Here is a 27,627-nt window from a genome sequence, read left to right as displayed (position 1 = left end):
GGCAGCCACACTTTTATACTGTGTTTGATCAGGCTTGCCAGATTGTACACAGAAACTCCCCCCCCCCCCCCCCCCCCGCCCCTCCGCCAATATGCACATAGACACTGAGATATCCTCACTAATTAGTTTAGCAAGGATTTGTACGACTGTATATATCACTCTTTTTTAATACATCAAACAGCACTGAAAGAAGCTTTTAAGTCCAAAATAAATCACCGGACAGAAATAAACCAGGAAAACAGCCAAGAGCTCAAACTTTCACACCAGGGATCCACCAACATGTCCCAAATGTGCTCTCTTTTTTGTCTGTTCTTATCCTCTTCCATCAGTTTCTCTTTTTTTCCATTCTTTGTGTCAGCTTGAGCCCATACCTCAGACTGCAGCCAGTCTCCTACATTTAAGAGCCTCTGCCCCTCCCAGTGGGACGGGGAACGGTGAAACACCCACCGCATCCTCTGCCATGTGAGACACACTGCAGCACGGTGTGCACAGCAGAGGTGTCAAGGTCTGCTGGCAGACTTTGATGCTAAATATAGATTGGCTCTGTGTACATAAAGGTCAAATTGGGGTTAGAGGTCACCTTGTTCATTTATTCTCTGTGGCCATGTTCCAATGGAGTGAGACACATAATATCTCCCAATTCCAAGCATCACTATTACTGTCAGTTTACCATCAGCACGAGCTCTGGCCTCTTCTCACTCTCCTTCTTGGTCTCTGCATTATGCAGTCTGACATCAAGGTGCATTCATGTTAGCTGATTTTTTAGCAATAAGTGATGCATTTGCTACACTAATGTCATTTTCAGTTAACAGAGAATTTATATTTATAGAGAATTTATATCCAGATTTAAAGCCTGCTTAGGGGCTCTGTGTCATTTAGGTTGGAGTTTAAGGAGCTTTTATTTGTAAAGTTTCACTTTCAGGTATGTGCACTGCTCCTTCCATCCGCTTCATGTTGCCTTCATTTGCCATTTGGAGCAATTTTTCTTTCACTATTTTTATGCACTTGCACAGGAGGATGACGTTTCCATTTTTAGGCACCTCTAATGGGCTCAGTCGCTTTTGCAAACGCAGCACAACTGCCAGTAGACACCAGATCTGCTGGAATCTGCTTTGCTGTTTTGTGCTAAGGAAAAATTGGGCAAGATGTGCATCCGTGGAAATCACTTACCCGGAACTCAACATCAAAAATGGCGCTGAACTCTTCTCTAATTTCCTCTACTTAAGCAAACAGCAAAAATTGTGCAATCAGAAGCATTTTTATCAAGCATGCAGACTTCATGAAATTTACTGTACTGTCAATTTCTCAGTATTTATTTGTCAATAGGGCATCCTTCTGCCCATGCCATAGCTTCTGTTTGATGAAGGTGAATAAGACAATAGATACTGCTTATATACTGGAGCTGGATCACAACTAGAGAGTTTGGAGTTTGAGGCTCAAGATAAGGAAGAGTTTTGGTGCTCGAGTGCTACTTGAAAACAATTATTGTTAAAGAACAGAACAGTGGCTAGTGGGTGCAGGCAAAGAGGGAAGTGGACTAAAATATACAGCCAGACGTGGAATGAGTGGAATGAAAGAGTGAAGGAGAGTTGAAGGGGAGGGGAGTATCACAAGACAGCGAGACTCCAGGGACTTGACTTCAAACTGCCTTTACGTACCGTTTTATAGTAGTCCTCGTCCTTGTGACATTCACTCTCTGTGTTTTACACACACTGTGTCTCTCGCTGCCTCTCTCACTTAAATCCCCTGACTTGACTACACAAGTCAACAATGATAAAGAAATTATACAAAAACCAAATAAATATTTAAAAAGAGATTAAGTTATTTAAGGTATTAAGTGGAGAAGATAGTGACAGAATTTTTTTGTGTTAAAAAAGGAAGCTCTGTTAAAAGCTTTGACCAAATCACATTTACGCCCATAAGCAAAGACAGTTTTTGTTTGGCAGGATTTTTGTCTATAGCCAGTCTTGAGCATCAGTATTATGGGATATTTCATTTTAATATTAAACACAAAATCTCTGTGTGTTTGTTTCTTTGTCTACAAACTCCTGCTTGACCACCAGGAGTCCAGTAAACAAACTTTGCACACAGATAGAGCTTAGGCCCCTGAAGGTTCTCATCTACATCACGCATTAGGATGTCAATATGCTGCCTAGCAACCACCTAGTAACAGGCTAAAATAACCCATTTTTAGCATATAAAGAACATCTACTGCTTGTAGTTTTTTATTTTTGTCAGTGAGGCTTAGTATTGTCAGTTTGCCAACTGCACAAACAGGCCTAACAATGGTTGGGTACATTTTTAGAGTCATATTAGAATATTGTATTGATGACTTACAAAAACAGGTTGAAGCATGTGATGATCTCCTTTTTAACTACATTTTAAAACCATGCTCATCTTCTACCCATGCTTCCTTACTGGTCAAAACAATTTTCAAATACAGTCATATTTTAGCACCTGTGAAGCTGAAATTTTTAATCTAGTTATAACAATGCAATTACGATAAAGCACGCCTCATTTGGTCCAGATAGGGTGGACAGAGGTCAGCTGAACAGGTAAAACAAAGCATTCGACTGGTTCTTACAACCAAAATTTTAGGTCCATAAGATACATTATTACTCAGTGTAATTAAAGTCCATCCTGACTGATGTAGATGATGTTGATTCAGCCAAATGCACGCTCACTGCATGTGGAGAAATCTGCTCTAATGCTCACGCTGTTCACGTCTATCCTTGCAGTTATCGTCACATGTAAAAACACAAACATACACACTCTCCTCTGACCTATATAAAACACAGTGCAAGCAGTCCATCAAGAACAAAGAGCGCCAGCATGCACGCACGCATACTCTGTCTGTCTTTGTTTACAGGTAGTGGGTGGTGGGGAGTTCTAGAAAAGGGGGTTCAATGGGAAGGGGGACCACAATAACTAACTACCACACACACACACACACACACACACACACACACACACACACACACACACACACACACACACACGAGCCCCCCTGCGAGTGCATGTAGAACCCTAAAAGCCTATCCTGTTCTCTTTGATGGCAGCTAATTGGCATCCCGCAACACAAATACAGATAACAAGAGCTCGCAGATACATTCCTTTATGTCCTCTGACAGCCGAAGCACAGAGACAAAACCGCTATTAAAACTGATATATAAAGCTGTAATTTTTCCAGATCTGCTTTGCCAAGTTTGAAAATGCCCCGGAGCCAAGTCATGGTATTCAAATATTAATGACCACATTAAATATAAGGCATATATTAATCTGTGCTGAGAAAGAAAAGAGAAAGAAACTACAGAGGAGAACTCAATTTAATTCCCAAGATTTTCCCATGTTCAACGCTTCAGCAAAACGAGCTGCCGCAGCAAAGGCAAATACACATCAGGTGGTTTTTTTATCCACCTCTGAACAAATAAGCTATGAAATCCCCCAGTCGCTGCCCCACTTCTTTATTTCACTTGAGAAAAGATCACACTGAAGGATGTTCCACTGTAGAAACGGATTCAAGTGCAACTTAAACGAGCCGCACATCTGCCTGCCTGCCATTTTTTTCTGCCTCTCATTATATCCTCTTTTCTTTGTCAGCAGCGCAGACTCACAATGCTCATTTGCAATCGGCCTTTCACGAGGCACCGTGCTCTCCTCCGGACTGGTGTGTGTGAAAGAGAGCGAGAGAAGGGGGAGGGGTAGTGGTGGAGAATCGTAACCTCCTCCTTTGATTTCCATCCCTCCTTTGCACTCCATCTTTTGCTCTCACACTCAGCCTCTCTCTTCTTTTCATTCTCCATCCCACCTCACTTCAAGGAGGGGCAGCGGTATCTATTATTGTATATGAATGTGGATGGGGAGGGCCTGAGGCAAATTGGCTGTAACATTCCTTCAGTGGTCAATCTTTGGTGATGGTCTGGCCTTGTCTGACGCTGCTACCTCCCATTCTGCTCCTGGAAAAGTCTCTTTGTCTCCTCTCGTGTCCTCACACACTGCTTGGGCTCTCAGCAGGGTTCAGCGGCCATAGCCAGAGCTGTACCTGTTTCTCTCCAAACCTTAACTTTGAAGCGTTAATAGATCTTTAAAGCTTCATCTAAACACGCTGCCTGACTGTTAAACACACACCTCACTTGTGCACTTGAATGCAAAGTGTTTCCTTACTGAGGCGTGTAAGTTATTTTGAAAGAATTCACACACACAACATCAACTATTCAGCCATTTTTGCCCTTCCTTCCTGCTTGTAGGTGCATGACGGGTTTCTGTGGGCTGTATGAGAAGTTGACATGCCACGCAGTGGTCAAAGTTCAACCAATCTGACAGTGTGAGGAGCTCCCAGAGCACTTCAACATACAAGAGCTCCACGAGGATGATGCAAGCCCAGCATCACTCTGGTTGTCTCAGTAAAATAGCCAGCGGTATTTTTTTGACAGGCTTTTTGGAATCTTGGAGAAAACAGGCGTTTTACTGAGAAAGATAATCTCCATGAAGTGACGCCACTTTTGATCTTCAAAGCTTGAATGCAATCAGCACTGAGACTAACGAACTACTTGAGCGTCATCGTCGCTAAGCTGCTGTGCTCACTGTCACGGTGTTTAATATCGCTTGCGGTCATGTTTAGCCACTTATTAGCAAACTCCTTTCTGGGACACATAACACCTTTGAAATTTACAGGTCAATTATTTACCTACATATTTAATGTTGGAGACGGCAGAGTAGTCTGATATTTGATTAACATGACACTGATTCACGATGAGGCTCATGAAGGGCAAAAAGACGAGTATTCATTGATTTGTTTTGACCGTTTCCAAATGAGGACGGAATGATTAGCACTTCATAAAAATTTGTTCCCAAATTGTGTTAAACAGAAACACAAATTTTTCAAATAGCTTTTCCTAACCTCATTTTTTGGGGGATGCTTACATTATTTTACTTTGAACATAGAAACGAAATTATTTCACAAAAACCAAAATCTACCAGGGTCAAAATTATTAGCTTATTGCTAATATACAGTTGTGTATCCTTTTTGCTGGATAACATCCTGCAGTTGTTTGTTGTAGTTTTTATTTGTAGTCTCACAAATGTTTCCTGAGCAATCCCAGCCCAGTCTTCTTTGGTGAATCTCTCAGGCTCCTCCAGATGTGCTGGTCTTCTGGCATGACCTTGGTCTTCAGTTCACCCCACAGATTTTTAATGATTCAAGTCAGGGACTTTGTGCAGGCCAGTCCAGAACTTTTACTTTAATCTTCTGCAGGTAGCGCTTCACCAATAGCATGTTTTGGGTCATTATCGTGCTGGAAGGCAAAGTGACGACCCAGAACCAGTTTTCCTGCTGACAGCTTGAGGATTTCTTTTAAAATCTTCACGTCCTTTTTTCTTTATGATTCCTTCCACTTTGTCGAGATTTCCAGTTACAGAAATCCTAAAGCGTTTCATTGTAGGGATGCTGCTCTTTAGCTTGTACACCTCTCCCTTCTTTCTCTAAACTTAAGCAGCACCTCCCTGGCAAAAAAAAAAAAAAGCTTTATGAGCATCAACAGTTCTCAATTTTAAACTAATTTATGTTGTTTTTGCCGTGATGCTTTCTCAAGCTTCAGCCCAAACCCTTGCTGAAGTTTTTATACTGTGTGTAAATAGTAGATAACGCTCAGTTTGACCTTGATTTCACGAGCTTTGAGCATTACAAAGTTAAAGCACATCATTGCACAGTGCTGGTTCATGCTATTGCTCAATAAAAAGGTCTGTTTTTTCAGGTGGCTAATTATAATGACCCTGGTAGTTTTTGTTTCTGTGTCCAAATATAAACAAGTTATGCTTTCTAAAGAAAACTAGTACGATTAGAAAACAAATGTGGCCAATAATTTTGTCCTCTGTATATATATTAACACTGTAATAACACAGATCAGATTTGTGTAAGTAAATTCATCCATAAAGTTAATCATATGAATTATTTGCTCAAATCTTGAAACAGTTTTACGAAATTTTGTGCGTGACATGCTAGATAGCATCCTCATCTTACTGAGTCCCTGAGACCATTTTTCCTTCATTTTTACTCATCTGTATAAAAAAATAAACTAAATGTATTTACTTAAATGTTAATCAAGCACATTAGTCATGAGGACCATTTTTACGCCTCCTGTAACACTGCAGTATTACTCACTTAGTGGTGATTGGATTTTGAAATGAAAAGTTGTGCACTATAAAGGTGGATGCATCTTAAACCCTCGAGCTGTAAATATAAACATGTATGCTGGAAGTAGAGATGAAAACTGAAGTTTGTGCATGGTGAGAAAGCAAACAAGTGGCATGTAGCTTTAATGGAAAAGTGGACCATTTGATTAGCAATTAGCAGATTTAAAAAAATAGTTCTCCATCAAAGTGTGTACTTGAGGCCCTCAAACAGGGGTAAAATTAGATATCTATTCTTGTCTGGTAAAGGCTCAAATAGTTACAGCTGCAACAAAAAGGGCTCATGTGAGAGCTCCACAGTTAGGAGCAAGAATAAAGTTCACAATAAGTCTGCAAACTTAAACTGCGCTTGTTAAGTGGATAAATGTGTAAAGGCTACTCACTGAGTTTTCTGTCTGCACCGAGCTGCAAACTCACCAGATGTGACTTTGCATATTAAATTCTTCTACAGTAAAGACGACAGTTTAACACAGATGAACACTAAACACTGCCACAACACATTTAATCTGTGGTTTTTACATATAGCGCCTGTGGATTGGGCTTTAGTCTCTTGGGTTTAGTCTCCTTTGAAAGGCTTGACCTTTGCCCTTTCACTGACAGAATAAACATTAGACTCCTGAATTAGTCCATGACTCCCCGATAAGGTAGAAGACGCGATTCCATGATTGCACAGCACTTTAACACTGCTACAGGAAAGTAAATGCTTTGGTGTCCCCTCGTGCTCCAGATATTGAGCGAAGTCCATCTATCCATCCCACCTCATTGATAACACCAAACTGTGCGTTGCCATGAGAATAAGAGGCTGTGTTTCCCTGGCAACTATTCTGCAAATATCCTGCCTTCCTCCTGTCTGCACTCTCCCCTGATTCAATTCAATTCAATTTTATTTATATAGCTCCAAATCACAATGACAGTCACCTCAAGGCGCTTTATATTGTACAGTAGATTGTACAATAATAGATACAGAGGAAAACCCAACAACCATGTGACCCCCTATGAGCAAGCACTTTGGTGACAGTGGGAAGGAAAAACTCCCTTTTAACAGGAAGAAACCTCCGGCAGAACCAGGGTCAGGAAGGGGCGGGGCCATCTGCTGCGACCGGTTGGGGTGAGAGAAGGAAGACAGGATAAAAGACATGCTGTGGAAGAGAGACAGAGGTTAATAACAGATATGATTCAATGCAGAGAGGTCTATTAACACATAGTGAGTGAGAAAGGTGACTGGAAAGGAAAAACTCAATGCATCATGGGAATCCCCCGGCAGCCTACATCTATTGCAGCATAACTAAGGGAGGATTCAGGGTCACCTGGTCCAGCCCTAACTATATGCTTTAGCAAAAAGGAAAGTTTTAGCCTAATCTTGAAAGTAGAGATAGTGTCTGTCTCCTGAATCCAAACTGGAAGCTGGTTCCACAGAAGAGGGGCCTGAAAACTGAAGGCTCTCCCTCCCATTCTACTTTTAAATACTCTAGGAACAACAAGTAGGCCTGCAGAGCGAGAGCGAAGTGCTCTAATAGGGTGATATGGTACTACAAGGTCAATAAGATAAGATGGGGCCTGATTATTTAAGACCTTGTATGTGAGGAGCAGGATTTTGAATTCAATTCTGGATTTAACAGGAAGCCAATGAAGGGAAGCCAAAACAGGAGAAATATGCTCTCTCTTTCTAGTCCCTGTCAGTACTCTTGCTGCAGCATTTTGGATTAGCTGAAGGCTTTTCATGGAGTTTTTTGGACATCCTGATAATAATGAATTATAGTAGTCCAGCCTGGAAGTAATAAATGCATGAACTAGTTTTTCAGCGTCACTCTGAGACAGGATATTTCTAACTTTAGAGATGTTGCGCAAATGGAAGAACGCATTCTTACATATTTGTTTAATATGTGCGTTGAAGGACATGTCTTGGTCAAAAATGACTCCAAGGTTCCTCACAGCGTTACTGGAGGCCAAGGTAATGCCATCCAGAGTAAGAATCTGGTTAGATACCATATTTCTAGGCTTTTCAGGGCCGAGTACAATAACCTCAGTTTTATCTGAATTAAGAAGCAGAAAGTTAGCGGCCATCCAGGTCTTTATGTCTTTAAGACATTCCTGCAGTTTAACTAATTGGTGTGTGTTATCTGGCTTCATGGACAGATAGAGCTGGGTGTCATCTGCATAGCAGTGAAAATGTATGCTATGTCTTCTAATGATGCTGCCTAGGGGAAGCATGTATAATGTAAACAGAATTGGTCCTAGCACCGAACCCTGTAGAACTCCATAATTAACCTCAGTGTGTGAAGAGGACTCTCCATTTACATGCACAAACTGGAGTCTGTTAGATAGAGATGATACAAACCACGGCAGCGCAGTACCTGTAATACCTGCAGCATGTTCTAATCGCTCTAATAGAATATCATAGTCAACAGTATCGAACGCTGCACTGAGGTCTAGCAGGACAAGCACAGAGACGAGTCCACTGTCAGAGGCCATAAGAAGATCATTTGTAACCTTCACTAAAGCTGTTTCTGTGCTGTGATGAGCTCTGAAACCTGACTGAAACTCTTCAAATAAGCTATTCCTCTGCAGATGATCTGTTAGCTGTTTGACAACTACTCTTTCAAGGATTTTTGATATGAAAGGAAGGTTGGAGATTGGCCTATAATTAGCTAAGACTGCTGGGTCTAGAGATGGCTTTTTAAGTAAAGGTTTAACTACAGCCAGCTTGAAGGCCTGTGGTACAAATCTCTGATGAGATTCGATGATGCAATGGCAGCAGCAGCAGTGTTAATAGTTACACCAGTCAGCGGGTAAGAGTGCTGGAGGTGTGCAAGACGCTCAGTCAGTAAGATGAGCTTAACAAGCTTAAATGAAGACATAAAAATGGAAAGAAGAAAGCAAGAAGCACCATTCACGGGCTCCCAGACTGAACAGATTGTTAAGCGTCTGTATTTTAAATGGTATTACTCCATCAAAACCACCCTGGGACATAGAAAACGTCTATAATCCACAACTGTGGATTACACTGCTTTTAGTGTATGGTCTAAATATGTGAATCAAATATATATAATGCTGTGCAGTTGCTTATGGTAAAAAGAATTGTTACCCGACTCTGCAGATGCTCATTAAGGCAGCTGGAGTAGATTGTCTACCAGTCAGAAGGCTGGTGGTTTGACTCCTCCATGTCTGAATATCCTGAACCCCAAGTTGCCCCTGATGCATCTATTGGAGTGTGAATGTTAGATTAGGTGCTTATGTAACAGAGGTGAAGGTAATTTTTGCACAAGTGTTACTAAAGGAGGGAAACCCTCCTCAAAAACGGACGGTGCAGTGGAGCAGCCAAGGGAATGCACTGAATTAAAGACTGTATAATTAAAATATAATTTATTATATTTAAACAGTTAAAAATGTAAAATGAATTAAAACAACCCTGGCCAGGGAACAACACAATAAACATTAATAAAACACAACCTTAAAAACCCAGTGGCGTCTGCCACGGTATAAAAGTCACTCAAAATTAAAATTCCAGGCAAGCAGTGTGCAAGGGGGAAACCCGGCGGCGTCCTCGCCTTCCTGTCCGTGTTCTCCACTCGGGCCGAGCTCTTAACTCTGCCCGCCGCTTCCTTGTAACACGCCAATCGGCACCGGCCTGTCTCGCCGCGGAAGGTAGAGCATTGTCTCACCGCCTATAGTTCCCCGCAACAGCGTGATCTGGCCTCCAGTTACTCCAGCAGCTGGAGCGCTCTCTCCGATCCCTGCTCGCTGGCGTCGTCTCCTCGTTCACAGCCCACGCCAACCTTTACCAGCCCTCTGGGCTTGCAGGTGCCACCGCCTGACACCATTCACTCCGCCACTGTTGCCTGTCTCTCAAGCCTCCCCTCAAGCCTCCTTCTCTGTGGTCTGCCAGGCCCTCTTATTGACCTCTGGGACCTCCCAGGTGTGATCAGGTTCATAATCAGGTAGGGGCGGAGTCTTTCCAGGACAAGTCACCAATAAATACCATAAAAACATGCAATAAAACTCATAAAAATAAACCAGTGTACAATATTAAAACATTAAAAAGGTAAAACACAGCAAAACATGCATAGTAAAAAACCCTAGATAACTTGTCCCTTTTCCACCCCGTGACACAAAAAGCACTTGTATGAATATGTGTTTGGGTAAAAATCTAGTAAAAAGTGCTGTGAGTGCTCAGTTAATGTAGAAAAGAAATATACAAGGCCAGCTATTTATTCTGCCTTAGCCTGCCAACAGCGGTATGCTCTGCAAGCCATTTTGCAACCCACCCCTAACCGAGCTCCATGTTAATGCTTTATCTGACTCACTCAGGCAGTTTAAATAAATACAGATTAAATTAACAATCTTCTTTGACTGTCGTGGTCTTGACTGACCTGTTTTCAGTTTCTGGTCAAACCAAGGTAGCCTTCATCAGTTAAAAACAACTAGATACAAAGTTACTGGCTATCTAAAGAAACAAGCATGGTTAAGATAAAGAACAGAGCTGAAGGAGAGTGAGTGTGTGGCGAAAAATCTTTTATTTGTAGGTTTAAACAAAGGCTTGAACATTTTTTGGATGACGCCACATGTTCAGTCTGGCCAATTATAATCATATCACAGTCATATTTGTTCCTAATTTGTTGCCGTTACCAACTCTTAACATCTTGATATCCAAATAAACAACACACTACATTCCTGTTTTTCCCCACATTGTCTCCACATGTAGTTGAAATTTACGCCGACTCCCCTCCCTCTGCTTTTTTCTTCTTCTTGTTACCCTCCTTAATCTGTTTCTCTGTCTTTGTCAGGTTGTGGGTGCTGATGCTGTAACCACTGTTTGGAGCTGACAAGCCCTGGTTGATGCAGTGAAGTGTTCCAGTGGGATAAACACAAGCAAAGGTAGGAATGCAAGCAGATAACTCGGAGAAAGAAAAACAGAAGCATACAAAACACCATTCGGGGAAAGAGGAGAGGCAGATTTTCTGAATAAAGATTGGTGAAGATGAGAGCTGAACGAGTGCAGTCGCTGCATCCGTTGCATACAGTACAGCTGCTAAAGGGTTTGATTCACAGACCACTGAATACTCAGTTAGTGACAGAAAGATTGTGGTTAGAGACAGAGAGGGAGAAAGACAGAATAGAAAGGGAATGCGGATGGTATTATTGGTGAGTTAATAGAGGTTAGGCTTGGCAGTGCCATTCCTGTGCTCACTAAATCCACACTGATGAAGCTCCTGGGCTGTAGCAGGAGGAATCTTTCAGTGAGAGCTGAAAGGAGGCTGGGAGGCTTAGCGCTGACGCTTGGCTTCCAGTCTGGACCAGATTTGCTTTCCAGGCCCATGTGGGAGCCGGGCTGCGTCTTTATTAAGGCTCGAGGAGCCCCTTGCTTTGGTGTCTCTTGCCGGACTACAGATGAGAGCTGTGTGTGCTGTGCGGTTGCATAAGAGAGGCACTTTCATCCACTCAAACGCCGGCAGACTGCAAACACTGTGCGTGTGAGAGGAGCTGCAACCGGTGGCCACCAAAGACACACTTCCTAATTCCACAGAGTGCTGCGTCTCAGCGCCCAGAGAGTCCATCTGTGATGCATCCAGTGGCTTCGTGGAAAGTTTTAATAGCAAACGTGTGTTTGCGCTACCCTATCACCATTTCCATTCTGCCACTTGGATTTGTTTGCGCCCGAGGGCCACCAGTGAGGCTGAATGGCACCTTGACAGAGATGTGCTGCGACAAGACAAGGCCAAAGAAGCCGGGAGAGTGCTGCTGAGTGATGAAATAGGGAAGTGAAGCAGAAAGGAGAGCTGAAGGGGATATTTTTGAGGAACCCATTCTGACGTCAGAAACAAAAAAAGAGAGAAGAGACTTTTCTCTATTTGAGTAGAAATGATATAAACGCACACACAAAAAAAGAGAGAGAGAGACATCTTATGTTCTGTAGACTCACAAGCTTACAACAGCAAAAACAAAACAAAAAAAAAGCCCATAGAGCAAATAGAAAAGGAAAAAAACCCACAGGCCTTTAAATAGATGTCTAAAAAAAAGAGAAGTGTGAAGTGGACAGACTGAGGGAGAAAGAGCGAGAGCAGAAGTTTACATCAGTCTCTAAGACAAGCCGAGAGTGGAAACTGGTGGAAACCATCGTGGGACTCCCGTTGTCACTCTGGGATTTACATACAGGAGGCGAGGACGTGCGAGAAGAAGCTGAGGACCAAAGACAAACGAAAAGGCCACACACTCATAGGAAAGCAGGGTAAGAGGAGAGAGGCTGGCTTTAAAGCTTAATGAATCGCGTTTACCATCCGTGCCACAAAATAAAGACCAATCTCATGAGTAGTAACAAGTGAAGCATCGGATCGCTGTTGTGAGCGATTGACCCGGTGTGCGAGTGAGCTGGATGCTGTTTTTTTTTTTTTTTCCTTTTTTCTTCTTCATCTTCAGCTGAGAAGATATTACCAGGCCAACAGTATCCTGGCAACCATCAGCCCAGCTCTGCTCTCGGCACGGACCACATGCTGCTCCAGACTCAGTGTGTGTTAATGTGTGCGTGTGTGGCTGTTGTGAGGCTGACACGCACCAACACTTCAGAGAAATCTTTCTTTGCTTTATGCGAGGTTGTGACGTGGATCTCAGCTTGACTTCGCCTTTGTAGTCACCTTGTCAGGCCGAAGATGAGGATCGGTTATTCATATATTCACGGTGTCGGCTCGGTTTGCATCTCTCGGAGCAGGTGGTGGAAAAGTCAGGTCGGAGACGAGGTGCGTTTTGGGCCAACACTCACAGGTTACAGCCGTGACTCAGCACACAGCCGCGTTTAAGCAATTTACCTGCAGATGGAGCAGACACAGAGTACGGCAGGTAACTCCAGTCCTCGTGTGAAACTGTCTCAGCGACCGGACAGTGTAACCCCATCCCTTCCTCCGTGCTGCAGTGCAACACCCGTTCTTGCTGAGTAACAGGGAAAAGACTGTTGATACATTTAATTTATTTTCTGCAAGATGGCATCTAGAGAACATGCAAATGCCGGCTGTAGCTTATTCTTGAAGCCGGAAACTGATAGACCTCAGCTGTGAGCTAACACAGCACATGCACAAACACAAAGGGCACGGCAGAGGAAGTGAAACTTGGCAGCCGCTTACCTTCTGCTACCAAAGCGAGCAAGAAGCAGGAAGACGATTAAAGGCGACCTGTTATGCTCATTTCCAGCTCCGTGCTTTTACTGTAAGAGCAGATGCATGAGTTAAAAATAATCGTTATTTAACTTATATTGGTTATGAGGACAGATGTCTTGTGATTGGATGCCCCTCCCAGTTAAGGTTTGAACTGGGAGGGGCATCCAATGCTGACATATAAAGGATATCTACTCTCACTCTCAAAGTACTCTCTCGTGCGTTTGGCTAAGTCATGTTTCTTATCAACATTTATGATTTTTAAACTACTCAAAAAATTAAAGGAACACTTTCATTGAAGTGTTGGAATTAAACTTGTGGGATATTGATCTGCTCGGTTTAGTAGCAGAGGGGTTTTAATCAGTTTCAGCTGCTTTGGTGTTGATGAATTTAACAACAGGTGCACTCGAGGGGCAATCATGAGACAACCCCCAAAACCATTCCTGTTTTGGGGGTTGTTCGTAGCTACTTGTAGCATGAGGCATGGTTGGCATCAACATAATACTCCAACTCCTCCAGGATGGCACATCAATACGTGCCATTGCCAAAAGGTTTGTGGTTCCTCCCAGCACAGTCTCAATCAGACCTGATCTGACCAAACAATCATGAGGGTGGCTCCTGAAGCCAGGTTTGCATTTGCCATAGAATACCAGGATTAGCAGGTCCATCACTGGCGCTCTGTGATTTTCACAGATGAGTGCAGGTTCACCCTGAGCACATGAAATAGACATGAAAGGAAGTGGAGAAGCTGTGGAGAACATAATGCTGCCTTTAACATCATTCAGCATGACCGATTAAGTGGTGGGTCAGTGATGGTCTGGGAAAGCATATCCATGGAGGAACACACAGACCTCTACAGGTTAGGCACTCCCATTAGGTATCAGGATGAAACCCTTACTTCCATTCCCAGACTTTATGCTGGTGCAATGGGTGGTGAATGACAATCTCCAACTTCATGTGGCACGAGTATGGAGGCAGTTCTTGGAGAATGAAGGACCTGACACCACTGACTGCCCCCCTTGCTGTTATAGGCAAAATGGAGTAATCTGCTCTATAATTTACTTGGATAATTTACTTTGATTTTCAGGGTGTCTTTGAATTCAGCTCTCTGTAAGATGATCATTTTCATTTCCATCAAACAATGTGGGATGCTTTCATGCCTAACACACTACAGAGTCAACATCAGCATAGAAACATCTGATGTGTTTTTTAAGTGTTCACTTAATTTTCTTGAGCGGTGTATATACAAAAATAAGGAGCTTCCTTAACGGCATAACAGGTCCCCTTTAAGGAGGATGACTTTTTTTGGTGTTTTTTGCTCTAAACTTCCTGTTTAAGCAGTTTTAACATTTTAAAAATCTTCTTGTTCCACAGTATGAAATGTTTTGTGCACGTGTTACTGAAGCTGTGTGTGATTCAGTCAGAGGTAAATCATCAGCATCATTTCAGACACAGAAATAAAATTCAGCTGGCACATCTGATATTTTCATTGAGATGTGGACAACTTAATGCATATGTACTTACTAGTAGTTTGGAGCATAGACGCTCCTGTCAGTGTGATAAGTGGCAGAAAAAGAGCCTCACCAGTTGCCAAATTGATCTTAAATGGGCCAGACCAGTAAAGCCGTTAAACACCTTGAAATTATTATTTTTTAATTCTATGAAATCATTCTGAAAACCTCTGTATTTCATGGAGAAATAAGCTGAAAAGCCCGAGACTTTATAACGTACCTGTCTGACCACAAATTTTATCTCTTGAGCTTGGATCCTTGGGTTCACGCTCTGGCATCTGGCCCTGTGGTCTGAAGAAGTATCTATAGACTGCTGTATATAAAGAGCATTAGAGGGGAGCAGTCTGCACATGGCAGGCTTTTAGTGGGTTACTATAGTAATGTAAATGGATTAAAACCACCGCTCAGCTCGAGCGACTCCCAATGAGTGAGCTAAATGATTCATGGCTGGATTTGGGCCGTGCTGTAATTGAATACAGCATATGCGTATCGGACACAAACTGCGATCGGTGTCATCTGTGACTGGACGTCCGGCTTCGCTCTGCACATATTGCTTAGACAGAAGGATGCAGAGGGGAAAATTAGACAAGTGCAGATGGGTAAGAAACTAAAGTGCGTCTGCTGCGTCCTCCATGTGCCGGTTGTGTATTTTGATGCAGGTTGCCAGATCCAGGGTACTGTATGCATTTTGTTGTTTCCTCCCGTCCAGGTCGCCAGCCATGGGGAACCTCATTAAGGTCCTTGGCAAGGATTTAGAGAACTGTCCACATTTTTTCCTGGACTTTGAAAGTAAGTGGGCGCCAGGGTTGCGTGCGTGTGTCCGTGTGGTTGAATTGTGAGTGTGTGGAGTGGAAGTGTGTGGCGGGGAGGGGGTGGGGCCAGCTGGTGGTGATTTGATGGAGTGTTGTTGAGGGTGTGGTTTGTCATTAACAGACACTCTTTAGTCCCACTCTCCACACGAGGAAACCTTTGTTTCATGAACTTGTCAGCCGTCCACAGAAATCAGATATGATAAGAAGCCAATAAACAGAAACAAACCAAACCAACAACCTCAGAGACTTGACCGTAAAATAGAGAACAGTGACCACAGGTAATTGAAAGTAGCACATGGGGTTTTTGTCTCATAGAAACTCACCTTTTAAAAATAAATCTGTTTCACTGCTCCAGTTTTGAGTCACATACATGACGCGCAGCTTTCATAAAGCGGATGCAAACACTCCGAGCTGCACCAGTGCTACGCAACCAGCTGTACTTTGCATCAAATTATACCAAACTAGAAACAATCTGTTTTTATTACACAGTAAACAAACACAGTCATATCCTAATTACACTGCAGTTATGGGCTAATTAGAACCTGTGCATAATGTTTCTGGATCCAAAAGTATTAAACCTAATTACATCAGGTTTGGCCTTTATTACAATGGGATGAAACACAGAGCAAGACTTTATTCTTTCACTTCATTTTACCGCACGGTTCTCTTGTAATGTGTTTCATTCACACTCTGGATGGGTCCAGTGTTCAGACAACAGAATTATGATAGTTTGGCATTTAAAAAACTGTTGTTTCATTCTCAATTTTCTTTGTATCAGTTTAGTTTTAGTTAGTTTCCAGAGTGGGCAGGGTGAACATTTGTTTTAACACTTTACAAAGGCCCTCGCAGTACTGCAGACATCACAGGCTCAACAAAGCCTCATCAGGCAAGCTGTTAGTGGTTTATCAATGAGTGTATTCCTGTTTTACAGTTTATTTGTATTTTAAAATAACTGATTTTTTTAATCACCTAGTTTTAGCTTTTAGTTTAGTTTTAGTTAACTATAATAACATTGCCTGACTAGTTTTAGGCCAGTGTTAGGCTGTTGGAGGTAATCCTATAACACCAAGGGCAGCATATTTTATACACGAATGTTTGAGATCAATAAATTGCATGTGGAGGCAGAATGCAGGAAAACTGATACGAGCTCACTAACTCAACAGGACTTGAACGCATCAAGATGCATGTGAAGCAGTTATAATGAGCAACAAATGGCCTTGTAATAAAGTAAAAACATGGTCAACAAAGGCCCAGTAAATGTCCTCTGAGTGCAGTGTTTTCAGTGTCAACCAGTAGAACTGGATACTCTGGATCTGACAGTATATGGAGTTTCTAACTAGATCATAATTAAGGTATTGTGTCTAATCAGAACATATTATTCCTAGTGTTTGTCTAATTTGATAAAAGGAAGCACAGCTGATTAAGTGTTATTAATGCAACAAAAATAAAGTGCGCCCCTGAAGTATTTTTTAAGTTGTTATCTTTATATTTCATGACTTTATTGCAACTTTTGATTTAAATTTTCTGCACCAGACTCAGGTAGTTTCTTGTATTTGAGTCTTAATGAGTTTCCTGTCTTCCAAAATAAATAAATTCAAACTGTTCTTGTGACAAACTGTCTTGAGTTTGAGGCTAGTAGCGCATTCCTGCGACCTTTGATCTTTAAGTTTGATTGCTTTTGGAGTCGGCACCTCCTCATGAAGGACTATTTTATCTCAGAGGAAACAGTGAGAGTGGGATTAAAGACGTTCTGCGTCCACGTTGTCACGCTCCACCCAGGACATACTCCCATCATGCCATTCCAACAACGTCCTCTCATCCACCTCGACACCCTCACCTCTCGCACAACGCACACCCACCTACACCTCACAGGCACGCACACGCGCGCACAACCCCTCCCAACACCCATCCCCTCATCACCCACAGACTTCTCCCCTCTCTCTGTTCCAGGGGGCTCATGGGAAACCTCCTGAAAGTGCTGGCTTGCGCCGAACTTGAGCATGGCCCAATAGTTTTCCTTGACTTTGAACGTGAGACCATCCGCTTCTTATTTTTTTGAGTTATCCCTTTCTCTCTGTTGCTTCCCCCCTCCTCCCTTTTATTTTTTGGTCATATCATCCATCTTAGCTGACCATTGTGTCATCTTTAGGTCCTTAGTTATATTTTATTTCCTCCTCAGCTCTCCCCCTCCTCACCCCTCCTCCTTTTCTTTATCTTTTTGATTTCTGCTCTGGGGACCGGCATTTGAAAGGCATCTGGCTTTTTTCTGAAGGGTCTTACTCACGCACGCTGCATCCTATTAGACGCAGACAGATGCACAATAGCAGGGTGGCACTGCAGCAAAAAGAAAATAAATTCATTAATGTTAAAAACTGACAACAATAACACTTTGCTCTCCAAAGCTACAAAGAGCTGAGGAGAAACAAACAGAGAATGCCAGTCCTGTGTGGGTTTCTGTTGCTCGGGGATGACGATGGCTAACAAAAAGTCTATCGTCATCCCTCCACCTCCTCATCTCCTCATCCCCTATTGTACGTCTAATCTATTTGTGAGTGTGAGTGTGCGTTAGGAGAGTGAGACTGATAAAGAGAAGCTGAAGTATGACTGCGAAGAAAGGCTAATGATTTCACCTCTGTCCCCTCTTTTCTAATTTACCCAGTCAGTGAAGTATGAACTTTGCAAAGCATCCATCCTAACAAATCTTTTTTTTTACTTCATTACTCAGTGTTAAAATCTTTTTGTAGTTCATGTCAATTTATAATTTACTTTGTTAGCAGGCTCGGCATTTAACACGAAGTTCAGTAAGCGAGCTGACATGTTTAGAGGTTTTCTTGAATTGTTGGGTATCTTTGAGATTCAGATTTTTTTGTTCCTCTTTTGATGAGTTTAAAAAGCTGTGAAAAAACATCTCCAGTGAAGATCTTAACACTGATTATGAATTTTTAAGATGTAGATGTTTTGCACTGTATCCCCAACATGCTCTGCACCTCCTCAAACATCCCCTTCTCCCTTTTAACAGCTGCCTTCCTCCCCCCTCTTTCTTTACCCGCTGTTACAGTGGGAGTGGGAGAGCTCACTGCTGGCGAGAGACGTCAGCCGTCAAATAGGTTGAATTTCCCCTTCGTGTGTCGGGCCTGTGATTCACTTTACTTCAAAAGCGAGTTGGGATGAGTCAGACTCGGGAATGGCAGCTTTGGGAGCGTCCCTCCCCCTCCTCATCCACCCCCCTGTGCCATCTGTGAGCTCTCCTTCTCCACCTGGAGACACACACTCACCTCTGTCACACAGCTTCAAGTTTGGTTTCTCGTTAAACTATTTATAGCTCGGCGCTGATCGCACCTCCCTAACACCCTTTGAAGGATAAGATGCAATTCTGACCACTGACAAAAAGATTATCAGGATGGATGTCTGGACTGAGCTGCTGTCTGTGAAAATCATCAGTCAGCTTGAAGTCATCCTCAGACTGAATTATAGCAACCTCTGTGTCTTAAAACATCTGAGTGAAATGGTTTGAGAATCAGGGAAGATACTGCTCTCACCGTGAAGCTGTAATCAGCCAACCTCGGAGAGAGAAACAAACTTGCACACATTGTAAAAATCCCCCTGGGAGCACGACTAAATACAAAAATCAACAAGTGAAGCTTGAGGTTTATCAGAGTTGTGTAATACTGTGATAGTTATGGCCAGATTTCCCATATCCATAATGAGACTTCTGTCACAAACAGTGTGTGCGAATCACTCACTGCACTGTGTATTATAGTTAGGGTCGTCCATTTTATTCAATTATCTAAATTTTGTGTCATTAAATTTATATCGACGACTCCCCGCAGTAATTCCATCCACTGCATGAGCTTTATATATGCAAAGTAATAAAATTAAGTAATTTAGCTCAATTCATTTTAATTTTTATGTTGCTAAATTACAACAACGAATGAACCATAAAAGTGAAGTCGAAACCTTAGACCCTATCCCTGGCTTTTTTCGTTATACTAGCGCATGCTAACACATTCTCTGCTCCGGGTTCATATCATTAACTGTATATTAAAAATGGACATCACAACTGTAATGCAACCAATTGTTTTCTGGAAAATAATTTTTTTAACGCCTCTAATTTGGCATTTTGACTGTCAACCTTCTCTGCTGATCAGCTAATACTGACTGCTAGCTAGCTAGCTTAGCTAATGAGGTGCATCTGTTATTTACTTAGCCGTACTTGGGATGCTAATTTGGCTAATTTGGCTAGCAAAAGACAGGGTTAAAACGAAATAAAGAAAACTACACAGCAACGCCTTTTAGTAGAACCAAAAGTGTGGGCTGGATATGAATGAGAAAACTATATGATCACAATGTAGCCTTGCCTGAAGTATACTATGCTGTATTGTTTGAACTACAGCTTACAAAATGAAATCATTCTGTATTAAGGAAGACTTTAAATTTGCAACTCAGACCATAAATAGTTCTTTAGCTAATAAATCAAATTAGCAGCAGGATAATTGTCTGTAAAGATCTATAATTGATTAATTTTTTCCAACCAAAGGCGTCCCCCCTGCTGGCCAGTATAAAGAATGCAGGTTTAAGGCAGTTCAAGACTGATACCTGAATATGTCCATCTTTTATATAGAACTAATTTAGCTTACAAATATGAGGGCGTTATCAATCACAAGATCTTGGCATAATAACTGTATTTAATACAAAGCAATTATGCTATACTTAATTAATACCAAGTAAACATAATGTGTTTTTTACCAGAATAATGAAGGGGGGCATTAGAGAGAATTCACTAATGTTGCACTGCTTGCTGTGCTTATAATGGCAGCTGGTGTGCACGCAGGACAGCAAATATACCTTGATTACTATTTCTCCGCAGGGAAGCAGCGCCTCGGGGTGCAAAAATAATCAGCAGAGCTACCACATGTAGCGAGCTGCCTGGGCACACTCCCACTCTTTATACCTGAGTCAGAGGCAAGAAAAACCAAACACATCGCTGACTCAAGAGAACCCCTCCTAATTGTGTCCCTGTAAGCACTTCATCTGTCCTGCGTGCATACATGAACGAAGCAAAAACTATGACTGGAAAAAAACTGAGATAAAGACTGAGCATGCCCAGAGGTTTCCCTCTCTGCTGCTTATTTTTTCTCACAATTAAACTTAACAGTCATTAAAAAAATCATTTCACAGACGTGTAAAGGGAAAAGCAGAGTGAGAAAAATCTATAAGACTATTACATCAGTCTGATTCTGCTGTTACACCTACCCAGGCTTTGGTACATTTATGCTGAATGGGCAGTGGACATGAATGGTTGCTTTTACAGCGACTGCAGCCCATCAAAATGCAAAACTCTGTTCCCTGACACGAAGCCGACTTGTTATATGAGTAACCACAAACCTCGCTGTGTGACAGAGCGCTCTATGAGTGTCCTGTTATTGTTCTACCTGTAGGTTGTTTATTGGCCAGATTTTAACCTTAGATATTTACACATGCAATGATTACTCGTTGTCTTTCTAATTCTTTGCTAATCTCAGGTTTCTATCTGGCCTTCTAGGACATCATCATCTAAGCTCCTCACTAATACTCGCTCTCCCTTTCCTCCCTCCTCTCTGTATCCCATCACCTCTGCTCTTGATATTTTCATCCCGTCATGACACTTTCACTTCCCACTCCCCGTCCTTCTTCCCTCCCTGCCCTCACAGATGCCCAGCCCACAGAGGCTGAGACGGCCGTGTGGAACCAGGTCAGCGCCGTGCTGGAGGAGGCTCACGGGATCTTGGCCGAGCTGCAGTCCTACAACGGAGCGGGCCAGGAGATACGAGAAGTGAGCATGAATCAGTCGAGCCCCCACTGCAGCATGGGGAAACTAGCGCTCATGTGTGATGCCAGGGTTGGAATTCTGCCGTGCAGCAGGCACCGAATCTAAATCCAAGCAGAAACACCAGAAACATTTCATGCAATATGTCGTTTCCATAAATATAATCAGCTACAAAGCTGGTACACTGGTCCTGATGATCACATGGCACACAATTAACTGTCTTCAGAAACATTAATGAGAACCACTGCTGATAGCTTAGCTGTCAGGATAACTACATTTATAAGTGCTGAATCATTTCCTTTCCTTGCATCCTAACTCTGAGGACACAGATACTGTATGCCGGGGGCTATAGAGAAGATAATGTATTATTAATTCCACAGCAGAGAGAAACTGAGGAGAGTATTATTACCAAACCTGAGTAAAGATAACTAGAAATATATCTTTAGTGATAACATGCAACCAACAGATATCCTGCTCTGCATTTTTTTTACACTGAGGCATTTGTGAAATATTAATCTTGACTAAATATGTGTCAGTTTGCACACTTTTCCAGGACAGAAATGGGAACATTTAGATGATCCGGGTTCAAAAAGTCTTCTTTCATATTGTTGGCAAATTGGAATAAAAGGGTTTTTTTTGCAGGAGGGATTTTGGAAATCTGTGTTTATCACTCCATAACAGCCATTAAAAAGTCAATTTTCACTGTGTTTTAGCAATGAAAGGGGCCATAAATCAGGCTTTGAAGGGCTATATGAACAGCTGATTGTGTAAAAACCATCAGGATAGAGACAGAACAGTAAAGCTGTTCGAGTGGCGCTTTTTGGCTCAGAGAATTAGAAAAACTCATAGTTCTTTCTTTTTTAAAAAAATTGGGGATATCTGCTGGCAAAAGAAAGTGCCGTCACAACAGGATTATATGTCTTATATATTCAATAGAATAATTTACAGGAAAACAAATAATGACAGTCATAAGGGCTTATTATGGAGCTGATATGTATTGATTTGCTGCTGAAAATAGCTCTGAGCAAATGCACCAATTTCCTCTTGTTTAAACAGCTTTAAGCACTGAGTTAGCCTCTGCAAAATGTTTTTGTGCCCTATTTAAAGATTTACACCAAAAGTAGGCGCAAAACGAATATATATATCCACACAATGCTGACTTTGACAAATTTGATTACATGTAAATTTTACCTCTAATTTTTTTTATAGGAGTACAACATAGAAGGCACATTGGCTTTAATGAAACTCGAGGAATGACTAATTAAAAATGAATAATAATTTGAAGAAATAAATGCTTGATTTTATACATTTCAGTTACATTTTACCCAAAATAATTATTTAATGTTTATGAGGGCAAATAATTGTTGTTGTTTTCTTTCAGTGTAAAGAAATTGAGAGTTGGGATTAACATGTTTTGATTTGATTTATTTATTGATTGTTATTTGTTGATGCAAAGAAATATAAACCATTTATACTTTTTCTTATCATATTGATCAGGTGAGATTATTTGAGGCCAATTTGAGTGTGTGATACTGTGTGTGAGATCACTGGTCAGAGGAAAGGACAGGGAACAAAAAAGATGGCAAGGTTTTTAAAAGTAACATCTGTCTGTTACTGGGCTGCAGGCCATCCAGAACCCGGGCGACCTCGCTCTTCAGGAGAAGGCCTGGAACGCAGTGTGCCCTCTGGTGGCCAAGCTGAAGCGGTTCTACGAGTTCTCCCTCCGACTGGGTGAGTGTGGCCGTTGCAGTCTATGAAAGCATTTCAGAGAGTGATGTAACCCCATCTCTGGTGGCCATGTTGGAGCTGAAAGCATCTGTAACATGAACCTAAAATCTAAAGAGACGGCATTTGCTGTCAACTGCTCATTTATGAGCGAAGCAGGGTTGTCAGCTGGGTGGATGTGCTGCAGAGCCAGAAGAAGGCAGGAAAATGAGTGGAGATGAGGTGATGGGTGCACCCCTCAGATTAAAGTCTCTGTCCTCTGTTTATCTCAGTTTGAAACAGCTGTTTTGGTATTTAGCATCTGTGCTTCATTGCACAGGCTAGAGCTGATCGTACTACAGCACTAGCTATTATACTGCTTTTTCTTTTGTTGTTTTTTTAAAATTGGCATCTTTTCAGCAATTTCAGGATGTGATAAATCCTGTTAAGACTGACTGATGAATGCAGTCAAAAGTGTCCACGCCGCATATGTTACCTTAAACAGGAAGGAGGTCCGTTTAAAGTGATAAAAACGGGCCTTGGCATTGCTGAGAGCTCCATCAGCATTGTGCCTTTCCAGGCTTGACAGCATTCCTCAACAAACACACACACACTCACATTCATACTCCATGATGTCCTCTCAGCCATCTCTGCAGCATCCTGACCCAGCAGCAGCCAGGCAGCCGTTGCTACGGAAACAGTGGTCCACAGTGGTCCAGCGCGGAGAGAAAGAGAGAGAGTAGAGAGAGGAGTATGAGCAGAGAAATAGAGTTCAGCTGCCGCCTCTGCGCTGCCTTCCAATAATACTTTCAGTCTCAGGGACATTGTGTTCTCAGATTACCATACAATGGGAGCTGGCCAATAATTGATGATAATGTCTGGCGGCTAATGTAGCTATGAGATTCAGTACAATAGAGATCACATACTTCCATCATGCTGAAGAGAAAGGGTGGCAGTATGTCCCAGCACCACCTTTTGCTTTATAGTTATTTGATCAAAGGGGGAAGTAAGGGGTGGAGAGGTCCAGTTTAACATTAACAGCTGCTGCATCTCTATAAGCTGTCAGAGGATGGAGATCGTGCACTCTGTGCTCTCGGCAGGAGCGAGACTGGGGTATCAGCCCAGGGCCTCAGATGAAACAATTCCATGTTGTATTTATAGAAGGCACTCGTGCATTTTTAATGCAGAGGAAGGGATGGAGCCCCAGGAGCTTTTGCTTCTGAGGCATCAACACCACTGTACGTACAGCCTCTGGAGTCCGGCTATGGAGTGTGATTTGTTGCAGACTTAGTTTAACATCATGGATGACACGGGTGGGATAACCATGGCCACTGCCTCTGCAGTCACAGCCACACTCAGGCTGTGTGAGCAGCTGTAGCTTGATCTGTGAACATGCAACATGCAGTCTTTGTTTTAGCAAGGAGCGCTCTGTTAAGCCTGTGGTCACTGAGGGCAAATAAAATCCTGCTGAGAGCCTTAATGAAAGTGAAACTAGCAAGACAATAGCAAGGAGAGCATGCAAGTGGGTATTTTGGATTTCATGCTAAGCAGAAAAACATTCATCATGTTCACCATCACGACCGATGTCTGTTTACCAGTTCAGGGAGGTACTACTGCATTTGCTTCCAAAAAAATAAATACATAAAATGCTGGACTGATCTGCCTCTAATCATCTCACTCACGACCTACAAACTGAAACTGCTCCCTGAGAGCTCTGCCTCGAAGTGTAGCTAAATATGCAACATTAAAAATGCAACAGACATGCTGTTTCAAATCCCGTGGCTCCACTGACTGTATATAAAAGATGGAAATTGCCACTGTGACGAAATCTGTTGGTTTGTTGAATTCAATTTTGGAACTTTATGCAAAGAGTAAAAGTATGGAACATAAAACTTCTTGCATGTCCTCTTAGGTCACGAGACTGCAAATAGTATAGATCTGTCAAATTGTGTATAGCATATAGTGTTTGTGGGAGCTGCCAGCCACAAGTGGCCTGTCTGCTGAACCGCAGTCTTCAAACGTTCTTTCTGCTGTGATAAAGCCATTTTGGTGTTTATACCGTGATAAACTTGACCCCTTGTCCCAGGTGCCCACGCTGAGCTGTTGCATAAAGAAATAAATAAAGAAATTCTTTCCTTTGCTGTCAAAAATGATTTCAGTGTAGAGGCAGCAGTCCTTTACTAAATTTACACCTTTGTGCATCCTAACGGGACACACATCAGAGAAAGACTTTTAAGGCTCATGCAAAATGTAGAAGACACGCTGGTAATGATTTCCTTTTAGGAAAGCAGCTTTTCCGTTCGCATACTTTCACTTCCTCTCAAGCTTTATTTCTCAGACCAACTGTTTGGCTCCAATTCTAAATTTTTGGACACCTGAATAATACAATAATACAGAGAAAACATCCAACAATCAAACAACCCCCCTTTGAGCAAGCACTTGGCGAAAGTGGGAAGGAAAAACTCCCTTTTAACAGGAAGAAACCTCTAGAAAAACGAGGCTCAGGGAGGGGCGGCCATGTGGTGTGACTGGTTGGGGTTGAGGGGAGGTAGATAAGACAAAAGACACGTTGTGGAAGAGATTGATGACAACGATGATTAATTGTATGTATTTTAGAGAAAGAAAAAAGAAGAAACACTCAGATCCTGGCTAGATTAGAGAGGATTACATAAATCTGACCAAACTAAGATAAAACAGCCAGGTCCTAGCTGGACTGGATGAATTTCTGACTTGGATCCATTTGCAGAGAACGCCTTGCGCAGCCTGCTGGAGGCGCTGACGAGCCCGCCGTATGCTCCCATGCAGCACCTGGAGAGAGAGCAGGCCTTGGCCAAGCAGTTTGCCGAGATCCTCCATTTCACCCTCAGCTTCGATGAACTAAAGGTGAAGGAAATCTTTGTTGTTGTTGTTCTAATTACAGCCCTCAGATGCTGACCTTTACTGTACTGAAACATCAATACGGTCGTTGAGCAGCCTTTGTGAAACTAAATGCCACCTTCTCTCTCGCCGTGCAGATGACAAATCCAGCCATTCAGAATGACTTCAGCTACTACAGGAGGACCATAAGCAGGAACAGGCTGAACAACCAGCAGGTGAGGCAGGCCTGGCTCCGGCTGTTTGCACTGCATACATGATCAAATGGTTCAGCGCGGCTTCAGTTCCCCTCTTTAATCATTAATGAAGTGGGGGTGTCCGTTTCCTTCCAACGACGCAAAGACATGTACAATCAATATTTCATCTAACTTTCGAGTTATACAAATTAACACCAGGGTTGCCTCCATCATTACGCTCTCCTTTCACCAGCTGTGTGACATGATTATCGGATCGTCTGAAAACAAACGTTTGTTTTAAGTGTGACATCTGTTTTGTTTCGGCGCGCAGCTGGAAGCGGAGAACGAGGTTAACAACGAGATGGCAAACAGGATGTCGCTGTTCTACGCCGAAGCAACACCAATGCTGAAGACTCTGAGTAACGCCACCACCAAGTTTGTCTCAGAGGTACACGTCATCCACTCACTGCTTACATGTGTTTATGGCTTAGTCCACATTTCCAAGAACAACATTCCAATCAATAATATTGAATAAAGTAGTGGTGACACAATTCATCCTCAACAATGAGTAAAAGACCGAAAGTATTCAATGCAGACAAGGTTTCTGGTAGTATTACCCCATTTTTTGGATAAAAGTCAAATGTAGCTCTTTGGAGGATAATTCTACCAGCTGTAATTCAGTGAGTGAATCTGATCAGCATCATCCCTTTAAATTTAACTCGATGTCTTTAGTGTAACCTAACACTGACCAGGAACACCACAGTTGCTCTGCACCAGTCAGCCATGTCAACACAGCACTGTAGACCAGGGGTAGGCAACTCCAGGCCTCGAGTGCCGGTGTCCTGCAGATTTTAGATGACTCCTTGATCCAACACAGCTGATTTAAATGGCTAAATTACTTCCTCGACATGTCTTGAAGTTCTCCAGAGGCCTGGTAATCAACTAATCATTTGATTCAGGTGTGTTGACCCAGGGTGAGATCTAAAACCTGCAGGACACCGGCCCTTGAGGCCTGGAGTTGCCCACCCCTGCTGTAGACTAACCACTTTAGCAAGTTTCTTGAATTCTACTGTATTAATTTGCAGTGAAACTTTCATATATGACAGTAAGCAGGCCCCAGCTGATGGGGGATAGAGCTGCTCCAAGTGTGGGGCGACCAAGCAAAAAACAAAAAAATAAAATAATGATTTTTATTTAGAGAAATTAAAGAAACAAGAGTACTAGATGTCTCCTGCTAACCTGAGAGCAAATGAAAGGACTGGGTTGTTAACTGCTTTTGGGTTCTAAAGAGGGGCTAACCCAAGTTACAATGACCAGTATAAAAGGGAGTCCTGTTTCCCTCACTGTGGGGGTCTTAGTCGTAGACGTGGTCATTGTCAAGACATCTGGGTGTAACTAAAGTAGAGTCAGTAG

At 42.4% G+C, this 27,627-nt stretch overlaps 1 protein-coding gene across 4 annotated transcripts in view; it reads left to right on the top strand.

The window, feature by feature from the left end:
• fam49al (family with sequence similarity 49 member A, like) overlaps positions 1 to 27,627 on the top strand; it is a 38,872-nt gene that overhangs the window by 7,493 nt on the left and 3,752 nt on the right. The window contains exons 2-8 of one of the 4 annotated variants that reach the window (XM_085445177.1): positions 10,974 to 11,064; positions 17,605 to 17,684; positions 21,345 to 21,466; positions 23,086 to 23,191; positions 25,911 to 26,047; positions 26,179 to 26,256; positions 26,546 to 26,662. In XM_085445177.1, the coding sequence (XP_085301303.1) occupies positions 17,612 to 17,684; positions 21,345 to 21,466; positions 23,086 to 23,191; positions 25,911 to 26,047; positions 26,179 to 26,256; positions 26,546 to 26,662 (633 nt within the window). In that variant the 5' untranslated portion in view covers positions 10,974 to 11,064; positions 17,605 to 17,611. Of the gene's footprint in view, positions 1 to 10,973; positions 11,065 to 11,643; positions 12,416 to 15,551; positions 15,632 to 17,604; positions 17,685 to 21,344; positions 21,467 to 23,085; positions 23,192 to 25,910; positions 26,048 to 26,178; positions 26,257 to 26,545; positions 26,663 to 27,627 lie in introns of those variants that run through there. The other 3 variants (XM_085445181.1, XM_085445178.1, XM_085445180.1) reach the window with 3 other exon arrangements.

The sequence above is a fragment of the Copadichromis virginalis genome, linkage group LG22 (genome assembly GCF_057382275.1).
Source record: "Copadichromis virginalis isolate Kocher_CV1m ecotype Utaka linkage group LG22, C_Virginalis_male_GT1.1, whole genome shotgun sequence".
Classification (NCBI taxonomy): Eukaryota; Metazoa; Chordata; class Actinopteri; order Cichliformes; family Cichlidae; genus Copadichromis; species Copadichromis virginalis.
Note: the sequence above shows the minus strand (reverse complement) of the source record. Positions and strands in the feature narration are given on the sequence as shown.